The sequence below is a fragment of the Caloenas nicobarica genome, chromosome Z, assembly GCF_036013445.1.
Source record: "Caloenas nicobarica isolate bCalNic1 chromosome Z, bCalNic1.hap1, whole genome shotgun sequence".
Classification (NCBI taxonomy): domain Eukaryota; kingdom Metazoa; phylum Chordata; class Aves; order Columbiformes; family Columbidae; genus Caloenas; species Caloenas nicobarica.
The window spans coordinates 18508396-18524232 of NC_088284.1; the positions used below are offsets into that span (position 1 = coordinate 18508396).

Sequence of the window (15837 nt, forward strand, 5' to 3'; positions counted from 1 at the left end):
CTTTGCCTGAGGCAGGAGTAACCCAGACTGCCTTTCCTAACATACTTTTCAAGTGTACTACAGGGACTTTATCTCCTTCTACAGTATGTAGAATTTCTGATTGTGCAGGCCCGGCCCAATTAGTTGATCCTCTAGTGTTGACCAACCAAGTGGCTTTTGCTAAATGTGAATCCCAGTTTTAAAAGGTTCCACCACCCAGTGCTTTTAGTGTAGTTTTTAACAAACCATTGTACCTTTCAATTTTCCCAGAAGCTGGTGCATGATATGGAATGTGATATACCCACTCAATACCATGTTCTTTGGCCCAGTTGTCTATAAGACTGTTTTTGAAATTAGTACCATTGTCAGATTCAATTCTTTCTGGCGTACCATGTCGCCAAAGGACTTGCTTTTCAAGGCCCAAGATTGTATTTCGGGCTGTAGCATGGGGTACAGCATATGTTTCCAACCATCCGGTGGTTGCTTCTACCGTTGTAAGTACATACCACTTACCCTGACAAGTTTGTGGAAGTGTAATCTAATCCATCTGCCAAGCCTCTCCATACTTACACTTTAACCATCGCCCCCCATACCGTACAGGCTTTTAACCTTTTAGCTTGTTTGATTTCGGCACAAGTTTCACATTCATGAGTAACCTGTGAAATAGTGTCCATAGTTAAGTCCACCCCTCGATCGCGAGCCCATTTATAGGTTGCATCCCTACCTTGATGCCCTGAAGCATCATAGGCCCACTTTGCTAAGAAGAGTTCACGTTTATGTTGCCAGTCCAAATCCACTTCAGCTACTTGAATCTTAGCAGCTTGATCTGCTTGTTGGTTGTTTCGATGTTCCTCAGTGGCTCGACTTTTAGGCATATGAGCATCTACATGACAAAGTCTCACAGTCAGGCTCTCTAGCCGAGCAGCAATATCTTGCCACAGTGTGGCAGCCCAAATGAGTTTACCTCTGCGTTGCCAGTTGTTTTTCTTCCATTGCTGTAGCCACCCCCACAAGGCATTTGCCACCATCCATGAGTCAGTATAAAGATAAAGTATTGGCCACTTTTCTCGTTCAGCAATGTCCAAAGCCAGCTGGATGGCTTTCACTTCTGCAAATTGACTAGATTCACCCTGTCCTTCAGTGGCTTCTGTGACTCATCTTATGGGACTCCACACAGCAGCTTTCCACCTTCGATGTTTTCCTACAAGACAGCAGGATCCATCTGTGAACAGGGCATACTGCTTTTCAGTCTCTGAAAGTTTATTATATGGTGGTGCTTCTTCAGCATGTGTTACTTCCTCCTCATCTGGCGACATCCCAAAGTCTTTACTTTCTGGCCAGTGCGTAATCACTTCTAAGATCCCTGGGTGATAGGGACTCCCAATTTGAGCTCGTTGCATCATCAGTGCAATCCATTTACTCCACGTAGCATCGGTTGCATGATGCGTAGAGGGAACCTTCCCTTTGAACATCCAGCTCAGCACCGGCAGTCGAGGTGCCAGAAGGAGCTGTGCTTCAGTACCAATCACTTCTGAAGTGGCTCGGACTCCCTCATAAGCTGCAAGTATTTCCTTTTCAGTTGGAGTATAATTGGCCTCCGATCCTCTGTATCCTCGACTCCAAAAACCTAAGGATTGACCTCAGGTTTCTCCTGGTGCCTTCTGCCAGAGGCTCCATGTAGGACCATTATCTCTGGCCGCAGTGTAGAGAACATTTTTAACATCTAGTCCAGTCCGAACTGGTCCAAGGGCCACCGCATGAGTTGTCTCACGCTTAATTTGTTCAAAGGCTTGTCGTTGTTCTGGTCCCCACTCAAATTGGTTCTTTTTACAAGTCACTCGATAGAGAATGCTCACAATCTGGCTGTAGTCAGGAATATGCATTCTCCAAAAACCTATAACACCCAAGAAAGTCTGTGTCTCCTTCTTGTTAGCAAGTGGAGACATATCTGAAATTTTGTTGATCACCTCCATTGGGATCTGACACCGACCATCTTGCCATTTTATTCCTAAAAACTGGATCTCTTGTGCAGGTCCTTTGACCTTACTACATTTTATGGCAAAACCAGCATCCAAAAGAATATGAATTATTCTCTCACCTTTCTCAAAGACTTCTTTCTCTGTGTCACCCCATATGATGATGTCATCAATATACTGCAAGTGTTCTGGAGCTTTACCTTCTTCCAGCGTGGTTTGGATCCGTCCATGGCAGGTGGTAGGACTGTGTTTCCACCCCTGGGGCAAGCGATTCCACGTGTACTGGATGCCCCTCCAGGTGAAAGCAAACTGCGACCTGCGTTCTGCTGCTAAAGGGATAGAGAAAAATGCATTAGCAATGTCAGTGGTGGCATACCACTTGGCTGCCTTTGACTCCAGTTCAAATTGCAGTTCTAGCATATCAGGCACAGCAGCACTCAGTGGTGGCGTAACTTCATTCAGGCCACAATAGTCTGCAGTTAGTCTCCACTCATCACTAGACTTACACACTGGCCAAATTGGGCTATTAAAAGGTGAGCGAGTCTTACTGATCACACTCTGGCTTTCTAGTCGACAAATCAACTTCTGAATAGGAATCAAAGAGTCTCGATAGGTGTGATATTTTCAGCAATGCACTGTTGTTGGTAGCAATTGGCACCTGCTGATCATCAACCATCAGCAGTCCTACAACAGAAGGGTCATCTGAAAGACCAGGCAAATCAGACAGCTGTTCAATTTTCTCAGTGTCCACAGGTGCTATGCCAAATGCCCACCAATACCCTTTCGGGTCCTTAAAATACCCTCTCCTGAGGTAATCTATGCCAAGGATGCACGGAGCATCTGGGCCAGTCACAATGGGATGCTTTTGCCAGTTTTTCCCAGTTAGGTTCATTTCAGCCTCTACAACACTCAGTTCCTGGGAACCCCAAGTCACTCCAACAATATTGATGGATTGTGTTCCTTTATAGTTGGAAGGAATTATCGTGCACTGAGCACTAGTTTCCACCAAAGCTTTGTACTCCTGGGGATGTGTTGTACCAGGCCATCATATCTGTATAGTCCAATAAACTCTGTTATCCCTTTCCTCTGCCTGGCTGGAGGCAGGGCACCTCTGATCTCGGTCTTGCACAGTCTCTGAGTGTGAATTAGAGGTTCCGTCAAGAGCATCAGAATCTCTTCTGTCCCTTCTGTAAACTGGGGCAGCCCTTTTCTTAGGAGTTTTCCCTTTTAACTCACGTACTCGTTCTTGAAGTTCTGAAGTAGGTCTTTTATGCCACTTATTCATATCTTCTCCCTGCTCATGTAGGAAGGACCACAGTGAACTTTTGGTGGTGGTCTGCCTCTGTTCTCTCTCCAGAGATTGGAAATGCCTTCTCCTAATAGCTGCAACATTGGTTCGTGAATCGTGTGTGTCTTCTCTGAGTGCTTTGATTTCTTGCAACAGCTTTTCAAACCAATCATCAGATTTTTCACACAGTTTCTCCACAGCAGAGACACAAGCCTGTAGAGAACCAGCAAGGCTGTCCTCAAATTCCCAGAGCTGCTCAATCCTGTCAGAAACACTTCGTCTATCACCAGTTGACAAGACCATTCCTGCCAATGACTTAGCATATGCAGGTGCACTTTGTACTAATCTGCACCACATAGATTGTGTACACTTGGTTCTATCTGGATCTATCCCCTCTTGGCTGTTTGGCCCAAAATAGATGATCTCTCGCACAGCTAATTCTCTCAGGAACTGGATACCTCTCTCCATAGTATTCCATTTCCCTGATGTGCAGTGACAATCATCCTTGTGATGAAATCTTGTTTTCATAGCTGTCAGGAGTTGGGTCCAGAGGGTAGCAGAGTTGTGCTCACTTGCAATTGCCCATCAAGGGTGGAGTCCTTTGATAGAGATCCCAGGTGTTTTGCTTCTCCGCCCTCCAGTTCTATCGTTTCAGCCCCATTATCCCAGCATCGAAGCATCCAGGTTACAATATTCTCGCCATCACAACTATAGTCTTTTCGCAGATCTCTCAGCTCACCTGGAGAAAAGGACAGAGTAGTGGTCACTTCCTCCCTTGATGATGCCCCATGGGATGAGTCTGGCCTGTTGCCATCATCTGCAGTACAAGTAGCCTTTCTAGTGACTTTCTTACAACCAGTAACTGATGGTGATATGGGCTCACCATTATCACAGGAGTTGTTATTGATACAACAGCAACCATGCCCCGTGTTTGAGAAAGGAGGGGCGCTGTTAGCCTTTGGGCAAGCAAAATCATCCGCAGTCAAGGAAAAAGCTTGAGCCTGCGTAGCCATGGTGTCTGTGACTGGGGGGGCAGTGGCTGCAGCTTCAGCTGCCCTTCCAGCTTCAACAGACACCGCGCAACTCTCTTTGCTCAAAAGGGACACAAACCTCTGATTTAATCTAATTTCTCTTAACCACTAGTATTAGTACTAGCACATTTGTCACGACAGAGAATGCTGTTATAGTTCTATCAAAGCTCCACGGTTATTCAAAGCGCTCAAAAACGGTGGTAATCTGCTCTAACGAGAAGCTGAAAGTATGGTTAGTCAATCTTGCTAAAGATTTGCTAGCCCCTTTAGCAAACACGTAGCTGGATTTTATCTCTCTCGGAGGTTTCTCAAAGTAAAGCAGAAACGAATAGAAACTCATTATCGGTTGCAATACAATAAAGTAAGCCAATGCCAAACCACACAGTCCAATCATAAGCATTGTCCAGTTCTTTGTTGTTACATAATACAAGATTCTGTTCCCAAGAAACACCCAACATAAATAGGGTGTAGCAGCCCACAATGTAGAAAATAGCTGATACAAATTATTCCACAGCATTTTCAAACCAATGTAATTCACTTCTGCCTTAATACCACTAAATAATATCCTAAGCACCCAGACCTGCAAGTCTTACAACTCTATGAGTTGGCACCATGCCAAGAAAATGGAAAGGTAGTCTGACCAGTTTTAAGAGCCAAAAGAACTCCAAATTTCTCACCACGCCATGCTTAGCCCCAACATGTGGCTGTGCCGAGCCAAGCCGCGCACAAAGACAATGGCAGGCTGCGCCACCTCGTGGACGAGCCGCGCCAACACAAAGGAAAAAAAAATGTGCTGGGTGGCCCCAGCCCTCCCCTTTTTAGTGCCAAAATGTTAACAATTTCTTGACCCCCAGTTTTGCCCACATTCTCCACCAATTATCTGTCGTGGTTTGATCGCGGGGAGACAATAAAAAACTGCGGCAGATGTATTTTACTTAACCCTGTTCCCCCTTTCCCCCCGCCCTCCTCCCTCTTTTCACTAAGGACAGGCAATTTTAAGAGAAAAGGAAAAGAAGGGCAGAGAGAAGAGAGTTGGAAAATTTGAAAACGTTTTACTAACGCTACTAAATAAACATAGAGAAAAATAAGGCAGAAGAAATATTATAGAATCAGCCTTGCAATTCCCAGCAGCTGCTCCAGCAGGATCCTGCAGCCAACCGGAGCTAGATTCAGTCTGTCACGATGGCTCAGCTTGCAGGGATGGCAGAAAAGAAGCAGAAGCGAAGCGAAGCAGCAGAAGACCCAGCAGCAGAGAAGAGAGAGTGTCCTTCTGGTCTCCACCTTTTATATCCAGGCAGTCATGAATGGGATGGAATACTCCAGTTGGTCAAATTGTGGCCACCTGACTCAGACCACTTCCTCTCGTTGCTCCCCGCAATGACCCAGGACAACAGAGTATTCTGGAAGTATGCTACTTCGTCTGTGACGGAAGGGAGAATTGAGTTACATGCCATGATGACATATATCCAGCTATATAATGGATTCTGTATATGTATGTGTGTGTGTATATATATGTCTCTCAAGTCACATGATGTAGATGTTTATACCTCTGATCACACTGGTGCATGTCGGTCTTGTACCAGGAGAGATTGTGGCATGTTTGCACTCAATAAATGGCATTTCTAATGCAAGAGGAAATAAAAAGCTGTGTAGAGCAGGCACAGATTTTTGTGTACTACTTGCTCAGCACAGTGCTATCCAGATTTTTGCATGAAAACAAATGTATTGCCACATAGTTCTGATGATGGAAAGTCTGGTATTTCATTAGGGTAGCATTTCTAAGTACTTCAAAATATGTTTCAGAGATACATAGTAATCTTTACCTATGTTGTTTATTTTACTATTTATAGTTTGCTGCTTTATATGAGTAATACCGCTTGATCGCATTGTTAGCATCAGCTTGTTCAATACACGTGGTTGCTTGGTCTAAACTACAAATAGGAAAATTATTCTCTTTCCTTGCCTCTAAGCAAGACTTGTGGGGTTTTCTTTGTTTTTCTTCACTATTTCAGATTACTGCTTAATGCTAATAATGTTACTGTTGTAATGTGGCAAGGGACTGGAAGTGGCTTTAGGTGAAGAGGTGTAGCTATAAAGTCTCCAGAAAGAAAATAGTTCTGTAGGTGGGGGCATTAATAATGTGGCGAAACACAGTGGAAAAGCTACAAAATCAATGGAGTTCTCTGGTCAGAGAATTCTAACTAATTGCAACAAACAACTCATGTGGCTTGAGCCAATAATTATGAAAGAATTTGAAATCTTATCAAGGAGAGACATACTAGCATGAGACTGGCTGTCTTTCAAAAAGGCATGTGGTAACAGGCAAAAGTTACAGGTTCACTACAGAGATTATTGGATATTTTAGTTTAAATTATTGCCTGAGGTAGTTCATGATTGTGCCTTGTGTTTTTGGAGTCCATCGATTTCACTTTACAAATAGTGACAAGATAACTATCTTAAACGTAAGGATTTTCTATTTTGAATTGCGTAAACCTGCTCTTGTTTTGCGTATGCTCTTTCTTCCAGGACAACAGGGTACATATTGGACCAAAAATGGAAATTCGGGTTGTCACTCTAGGATTAGATGGAGCTGGCAAAACAACTATTTTGTTTAAGTTAAAGCAAGATGAATTCATGCAGCCAATTCCAACAATAGGTTAGTAAGAACAATTTAAATGTAATGATTTTTTTTAATGTTTGACTTAGCGGTACAATGTTATTATTTTATATTCATACAGAACAAGAGTATAAAACGTAACTATTTTTATTCTAGGTTTTAATGTTGAAACAGTAGAATACAAGAATTTGAAGTTTACTATTTGGGATGTAGGAGGGAAGCACAAATTGAGGCCCTTGTGGAAACATTACTATCTCAATACACAAGGTGAGACCAATACAACTTTTAAACTGCATTTGTCTTCTAGGCTGCATTTCAGAGCCAAAAATATGATTAATAGGAATAATTTATAACTGCAGAAAATTGTTCATCTAATGCAAAATACAGCTGCTAGATTCATGAGCTAAGACATTTTAATCCAGTTGGTCATAGTGTCCACTGCATGGTAAAGGTGCGTTCTCCAAAAATCCATCAGACAGTTCACGGAGCCAAACAAAATTAGAATCTCCATTGAACTGGTTCTAGCTGACAAAAGACAAGGTGCAGCTTTCCAAAGTTTGCATAGTGAGAAGCAGTACTTGCCAGGTATGAAATTTAAATAGCACTTGAAATGAAAATACTCAGCCTTTAGGAGCCTTTATTTGGCAATGTAAAAAAATTCTACAAAGTTCTGTAACTTCTGACTTAGTATTGCAGTGTAATATCTGGTCATAGACTAGAGAGACTAGATTTCTACTGATTTTGAAAACTGGTGGAAATGGCGCCATCTTAGAAATTCATGCCGTCCTTCAGTAAATCCTCCATAGTTATTTTCCAATTTAGAAAGGGATTGCTGTTCATTATCATAGAATCATAGCATGTCCTGAGTTGGAAGGGACCCACAAGGATCATTGGAGTCCAACTCCTGTCCCTGCATGTGACAACCCCACAGTTCACACCATGTGTCTGAGGGTGTTGTCCAGTCTCTTCTTGAACGCTGTCAGGCTTGGGGCCGTGACACCTCCCTGGGGAGCTTGTTCCAGTGTCCACCACCCTCTGGGTGAAGAACCTTTTCCTAATGCCCAGCCTAAACCTCCCCGGCACATCTTCCTGCCATTCCCTCGGGTTCTGTCATTGGTCACCAGAGAGAAGAGTTTGGCGCCTGCCCCTCCTCCTCCCCTTGTGAGGAAGCTGTAGCTGTGGTGAGGTCTCCTCTTGGTCTCCTCTTCTCCAAGCCGAACAAATCCAGTGACTTTAGCCGCTCCTCATACGGCTTCCCCTTCCTTCACCAACTTCACAGCCCTCTTCTGGACACTCTCCAGTAGCTTTATATCCTTTTAATCCTGTGTTGCCCAGACCTGCACCCAGTGCTCCAGGTGAGGCCGCACCAGTGCAGAGCAGAGCGGGACAATCCCCTCCCTGCCCGGCTGGCCATGCTGTGCTGGATGCACCCAGGACACGGTTGCCCTCTTGGCTGCCAGGGACACTGTTGGCTCATGTTCAACTTGCCGTTGACCAGAAGCCCCAGATCCTTCTTCGCAGAGCTGCTCTCCAGGCTCTCTTCCCCAGTCTGTATGTACAGCCAGGGTTGCCTTGTCCCAGGTGCAAAATCCAGCACTTGCCCTTGTTGAACTTCATGCGGTTGGTGATTGCCCAGTTCTCCAATTTGTCCAGATCCCTCTGCAGGGCCTCTCTGCCCTTGAGAGTGTCAACAGCTACTCCCAATTTTGTGTCATCGACAAACTTACTTGCTATTCCATTGAGTCCTGAGTCTAAGCCATTTATGAAGACAGTGAAGAGTGCTGGCCCTAAGATGGATCCCTGGGGAATCCCGCTGGTGACTGGTCGCCAGCCCGATATAACCCCATTTACTAGAACCCTTTGAGCCCGTCCCGTCAGCCAATTGCTCACCCACTGCACTGTGCGTTTACCCAGCTGTGTGCTGGACATCCTGTCCAGGAGGATACTGTGAGAGACAGTATCAAAGGCTTTACTGAAATGCGAAAAGATCACATCAACAGGCTTCCCTTGGTCAACTAGGGTATTCAGAATTACCTGAAGTACTTTGGCATGACAAATATAAGTTTATGCTTCACTTTGTGCATTATTTCAGCTTTCATTGTAAACTGTTAATGTTTGAAATCGTTCATCTTTTCAAACTTTCAAAAATTGTATTTCGGGATTTCCGTTGTCCTCCTAAAACTTACTGCATAAACACGAGTAGCCTGGAATCATGTCTGCCTTAAAGAATTGTATGTTGGAGGGGAAGTCTAAGCAGTTAACCTAGTGCATACCTGCAGGAAGTTTTGTTTAGTTTTGGTGCTGGGGTTTTTTTCATTGCAAAAAACGTGAGTTTAAATTCTCTCTCTAGCTCTGCCTTCCTGACTCTCCAGTCTTTCTGGCATCTTGGTTACTCTCTGCAGTGGACACTAAAATCTGCTGCTGCTGTGTCAAGTCCATGGCAATCCTCCTTGGATTGCATAGTCTGTAGCTGAAGGAAGCTGTGTTGTTTTGGATAAACCTGTAAATTTTACAGCCAGTTAAGGGAAACTATAACAGTTGTGTGGGAGTTGATTGAGTGTAAATGGGTAATGGTTTAAACTGAGAGACTCAATCCACACGTAGTAAATCTGGTTTTAGACCTAAGTATTTAAAATATTACAGCATTTATGTTAGGCTAGACAAAAAACTTCAGACTTTTTTCCCTGATTTAGGATGAGTTCTCAATTTTTGTCAGAAGTATAGAGGTATGTAAGACATTTCTCAGTCCTTCTGGATTTGAAATTGAAGATGCACACTGCTGAAAAACTTCACATAGAATACTGCTAGAAAAAAAGAATTGCAGAAGTTGAAAGCTAATTTTACAGAGTTTATATTTGAATGTGTGTTAAACATTTTTCTCTTTCTTTCATAGCGGTGGTGTTTGTCATTGATAGCAGTTACAGAGACAGGGTCAGTGAAGCACACAGTGAACTTGCAAAATTATTAACAGAGAAGGAATTGCGGGATGCCTTGCTCTTAATCTTTGCTAATAAACAGGTACTTGTGATTTTTTTTTGCTCTGTTACTCTTTTCCTCAGTTTGTGTATCAAATTCCAATTTTCTGAACCCTCTGCTATGGGTAGAGAATGGTAATGTGGAAAGGATTAAAAAGTAGATGTTTTCCTTATGTTTAATGCTGATAAAATAGATGATGCTGGAGTTCTTGTTTTGTGGTAAGAAGTAGGGAAGGCATGACTTTCATTTGGCTTTTGTATTTGGAAAGCTTTGATATGATCTGCAGCTACAGTCTAAGCTATCAGTTAAAAATGCTTCAGACATAACACAGAAGAATAATTGCGTCTTTGTATCTGGTTCTGTTGCAGGATGTTGCAGGTGCACTTTCAGTGGAAGAAATCACAGATCTGCTGAGTCTCCACAAACTCTGCTGTGGCCGTAGCTGGTTTATTCAGGGTTGTGATGCCCGAAGTGGTACAGGACTTTATGAAGGACTGGACTGGCTTTCGAGGCAGTTAGTAGCTGCTGGTGTCCTGGACGTGGCTTAATTTTACAGCAGCTGCAATTTAAGGTTGTAGTTTACTGTTTTGTGTTGTTTGCACGATTTAGGATGTTGTAGCCAGGTCTGCTGTCTGAAGAGGCAACTTTACTTAACTTGGTGGTTACATAAAAATATAAGCCTTTATCCTAGATTGGATAATTGGTTCAGTAAACTTGTGGAGTTGTAGTATTTTTGAAATTTGATATGTTTACAAGTAATGGAATGGCCTAGTTACAAGGGTGCCTTGAAATTCTTTTTGGTGAAATTAGGTTGTTCCAATTTAAAAGTATTTCCTGATGAGATAGGTATTGGAGTTAATATAACAATTATAACAAAGTTACAGTAGTTAATTGGTGTCAGAAAAATTTTGTGTGGTTTAGAAGTACTTTCCCAGGAAGCTATTCCAAAATCCATCTCAAGTTATTAGGATAGACATCTCTCTCTGTTAGTCAGAAATAAATGGTGCTACTCTTTAATATCTAAAGAATTGATCTAGTCATCTAAAGGTGGCATTGAAAATTACATGCAAATACATCACAAAAAGAAAATGTTTCCCCCCATTATTTATTAGCTTCCCTGTTTGTTAATAGAAGGCAGCATAATTGGGCAAAGAAAACTTCAGCATGGGAAACAGTGTTGCAGGGCTAGGGGGCTGTGGCATTGTTTAGCTAGTTGTTTTCTGGTTGTGGGGGTAGGGGTTAGTTTGTTGTTGTTGTTGTTTTTGTTAATTGTAGCACATGCTGAATTATTTATGGACAGACTATAGTGATATTGAGATGAAACTGTTTTGTGCATGCTTGAGGACATTATCTGCCTTTAGAGATTAAGCTTCCTCCTCAAGAAGTCAAATAAAGAAAAAAACTTCTTAAAGAAGTAGTGTGGTGTAGTGTCAATCCAGCTGTGTACTCTTATGTAGAAGTCATGCTTCCAGATTTAGGTAGTGGCCTTAAAATACTAAATAACACAATGTAAAATCAGTGTACACTAATTGTAACTCTTACTTAGAAGAGCAGATGGTGAAATGTGGTATAAACCTTCCATAATTAGATTTTCAAATCTTATGTGTTTCTGCTCTGGCAGGGGGATTGAACTAGATGATCTTTTGAGGTCACTTCCAATCCCTGACATTCTGTGATTCTGTGATTCTACGTGGAACTGTCAACAAAGCCTCCATTTTTGAAGATTACTTGTTCACAAACCTCTAAAATATAGGTGTAGCGCTGTTTAAATTCAAAGACAGTTATGACTTAGTGACATCTCTTTTTCTGCTGCACACACGACTCTGATAACAATTTTATCTGTCTGGAATGCGCACCACAATCTTCTGGCCTCCTCTTTAAGTGTACAGCTGTTGCCGGTTGAAGAAGCTATGCCATGGACCTCTTCATGTTGGTAGAGGAGCTCTGAAGAGCATAGCCAGTACATCAAAACTGCGTATCATCACCTTTCTTACTGGAGCAGAGGTGAATAGGGAGGACCAGACAGTGGAAGTGAGCAGTGTGATTTCACAGATGGGGAGATATTTGTGTCATGCTGAAAAGTGTGTTTACCCGTGTGAGCTCTGAGCCTCACCTGGCAAAGAAAATGCATCCCATTATCCATGGCTATGGCTTTTATTGTAATATTATCAGTTTTACTATGTTTTTCCACTACATACCTTAGGCAAAGCCAGGAATGCGTAAACAAATAATTTAGTAGATTTGCACCTTTTTTCAAGAGGAAGCAGATAACTACTTTCTCTTAATGACACTTATTTGTAGTTTTCTATTGTTACTTAAATTTTGTGCAAATGGTGTTAAATGCAGTTTCAGTTTCAGCAAGTCTGATGAATAGTAGCAGAAAGAACACTAAGTTTTAAAGTAGTTAAATGTTTGCGAGATGGGCTTTGATGCCTATGTATGTACACAGGTATTGAGAAGGGTTATTTACTCTTCTTCAGACAACCTGATAAATTTGGAAATAGTTTACAGCAGAATGAAAGGTGTGTTCTTGCACCTACTGAACTAAAAATGGTTCATCCTTCCCAGTCTGTAACTTCTAGCACAATAGAGTTGACTGCTCTGACTTGAGCATCTGCTTAGCCTGTACTGCAGAGCAGTCCGAGACCACAGCTCTTTTTAAGATGAACAAGTTCTGCTAAGCACAGTGGATACCTTTTCCTGGAATATTTTTAACAGAGAAGTCATGCATTCTTTAAAAAAATCCTGGTTCTGTAATTTTATTTTAGCTGGCTTACGCTTCCGTTATATGTGCACCTCAGTGTAGTTCTACTTTAAGATGTTCAGGGTGACCAGTTTGGACTTTTTGTATTAGGTTGGTGCAAAAGTAATTGCAGGTGCAACAGGGAGGGGTCAAGGAGGGAACTATGGAAATGATTTCCTGGGACTCATTTTAATAAGAACTGCCTTGTCGGGGAAAGGTTATGAATATGTATAGGCGTACCTGGGTTTACTATGAATATGTAACACCTTGCTGTATATAAGCACACCTTTTATTGTTAGAAAGCGCAAGCAAGACTAAAGGAATTACCCTTCACGCGCCCGATGTCAAATAAACATGCCTGCTTTATAACCTTGCGAGTTGTAAAGTTTTATGACTTTATAGGTTGTAAAGTTGTTTCCGCACGTCAGTTGGTGCAAAAGTAATTGCAGCATTGGACTGTGGATTTTAAATCATTTTAACTAGGCTTAAACACATCTTTTTGCCCACGAGAAATAAGTTTGTTTATTCCCATAGCATAAAAATCTGTGCTTTGGGATTCAACAAACTCTTGGAAGGCATTTTCTGCATCCTGCTGGGTGTGGAAGCATTTTCCCTGCAAAAAGTGCTTGAGAGGCTTTAAGAAGCGGTAGTTGGTTGGCGAGAGGTCAGGGGAATATGGCAGACGAGGCAAAACTTTGTAGCCCAATTCGTTCAACTTTGGAAGTGTTGGTTGGGCGAAGTGCAGTCAGGCGTTGTCACGGAGAAGAATCAGGCCCTTTCTGTTGACTAATGCCAGCTGCAGGCGTTGCAGTTTTCACTGCATCTCATCGATTTGCTGAGCATCCTTCTCAGATGGAATGGTTTCGCCGGGATTCAGAAAGCTGTAATGGATCAGACTGGCAGCAGACCACCAAACAGTGACTGTGACCTTTTTTTGGCGCAGGTTTGGCTTTGGGAAGTGCTTTGGAGGTTCTTCTCAGTCCAACCACTGAGCTGGTCACTGCTGGCTGTCATATAAAATGCACTTTTTGTCACACATCACAATCTGGTAGAGACATGGTTTGTTGTTGCTGCATAGAGTAAGAGAACATGACACTTCAAAAGGATTATTTTTTTGATTTTTGGTCAGCTCATGAGGCAGCCACTTTTGAGCTTTTTCACCTTTCCAATGTGCTTCAAATGCCCCGTGACCATAGAATGGTCGATGTTGAGTTCTTTGGCAACTTCTCATGCAGCTGTAAGAGGATCAGCTGCGATGATTGCTCTTAGGTGGTCATTGTCAACGTCAGTGGCCACCACTATGCTCCTCATCTGCAAGGCTCTCATCTCCATTGTGAAACCTCTTTACCCACCCCTGCACTGTCCGTTCATTAGCAGTTCCTGGGACAAATGTGTTGTTGATATTGTGAGTTGTCTCTGCTGCTTTACAGCCCATTTTGAACTCAAAAAAGAAAATTGCTTGAGTTTGCTTTTTGTCTAATATCATTTCCATAGTCTAAAATAAATATAAAATAAACAGCAAGTAGTCATTAGCAAAAAAAAAAGGGGCAAGAAAAGCATATTAAAATCATGTATAACAACCACGTTTATTTAAGAATGTATTCAAACGTCAAATGGCAAATTTCAACAATATGAAAACTGAGATTACTTTTGTACCAACCTTTGAGCGCAGAGGAAAATTCTCACTCATGCATATTTTTGAGTACAAATGGTTGCTTGTGACACATGGAATGCTACCATAAGTGTTTCTAAATGGAATTTATTTAAAATGACTTGAAGTAACTGTGACTGTGTTGCATTTGTCTGTGAACTTTTCAGTGTAAACAGGTACACTAAGAGGTTTATTTGTATTATAAATTAATACTACATATAAACTACTTCAGTTATAAATTTAAGCTTGTTTCACCAGTTTTACTGAACTTTAGTTTTTAGTGTACTAACTTATGCTATGTGTAATTGGAATATTTCCTCAACTAGGAACTCATTCAAGCATTACTATGGGGATTATTTGAAAAGACTGAATAACTTTTCATAGGATTTCAACTTAATTGTGAAATTGAGTAAATACAACATCCAGTGACTGTGTTGTGGCTTTCTGTAAAGAATTTCAGCTCAAAATCAGTACGTCTAGGCTAACTGAAAAATCATGTTTTGTCACTTGCTATGTTCTTACTGTATGCTACCTTCAAATTTATTGTGGACTATGTGGTACATGAGGATTGTATTCTGAGATAGTTTTATTCTGAACTGTTGGAGTAGGTGTGGATGTTATGAAAAGATTTCTTGAAAGAAAGTGCTCTTGTAGTGGAAACAATTCATGGGCTGCTGCAATTTGAGTTGCCCAGAAAATGAATTATTTTCAATAAAAGTATCTAAAACTTTGAAAATAAATTATAATAAACTTACCCTTTTTTGTTAAATAAGGCACACCTCTGTTCTGAGATAAACTTAATTTGCTGCAGAATTTTTCATATAGATCCCTGAAGATAACCCTTTATCTCACCGAAGCTTCTTAAAGGTAGCAGCTTTTGAGGAACTGAATTTGATTAGTGTGCACCGCATGTCATTTCATGAATGAAGTTACCAGAACTATGATCTCCTGAGTCTTTTATGAGTGCACTAGTGTAGTGTTACATGAGCATAAATGTTACTGTATTTAGACTAGACTTAACTGTCCAACATAGTAACGGGGCTGTATCTAGTCTCAAGTTCACAACAGCTTGAGAAGCTGTGTGACCTTTCATTGCAGAATGCATCAGAAACAGCTGACATGATTGGCATCATTTATTTTAAGCTAAGTATTTCAGTGGAGAAGTAGTAGTGTTTGAAGGACTTTGGGTAAACTTGAAGCCAGAAGTAGACTCCCTGAGCTAAAACAATGAGAAAGCAAACACTGAAGAAAAAAAAAAATACTATTATTGGCAATGGCAAACAAGTTGCATAGGTCTTCATACACTGGCATTCTAAGAGTTGATCCTTGCTCTTTGACACAGGAGGTATGTACACAACCATTTTTTAAAGGACAGCGGTAGCTTACATACCTGGTCATAGCAAACAGTATCATAACTTAGATTAAACGTTTGATGCATGTACATATGATGTTAAGAGTTCACTCAGGATTTCTGACCTTTTCCTCTGTCAAAGATTTCAATGCTGTGAAAAGGTTTAATTAGCTATGAAAGATGCAAATGAGACATGAGAAAGATACAAACTATCCCATGATCCCC

The 15837-nt window shown here is 41.6% G+C and overlaps 1 protein-coding gene across 3 annotated transcripts in view; it reads left to right on the forward strand.

Annotated features, from left to right (window-relative positions):
- Positions 1-15001, forward strand: part of TRIM23 (tripartite motif containing 23) — a 31254-nt gene extending 16253 nt beyond the window's left edge. For 2 of the 3 annotated variants that reach the window (XM_065655655.1, XM_065655657.1), the window contains exons 8-11: positions 6801-6930; positions 7048-7158; positions 9785-9909; positions 10236-15001. In XM_065655655.1, coding sequence (XP_065511727.1) covers positions 6801-6930; positions 7048-7158; positions 9785-9909; positions 10236-10415 — 546 coding nt within the window. In that variant the 3' untranslated portion in view covers positions 10416-15001. The remainder of the gene's footprint in view (positions 1-6800; positions 6931-7047; positions 7159-9784; positions 9910-10235) is intronic. The other variant, XM_065655656.1, reaches the window with a different exon arrangement.
- The last annotated feature ends 836 nt before the right edge of the window (positions 15002-15837 follow it).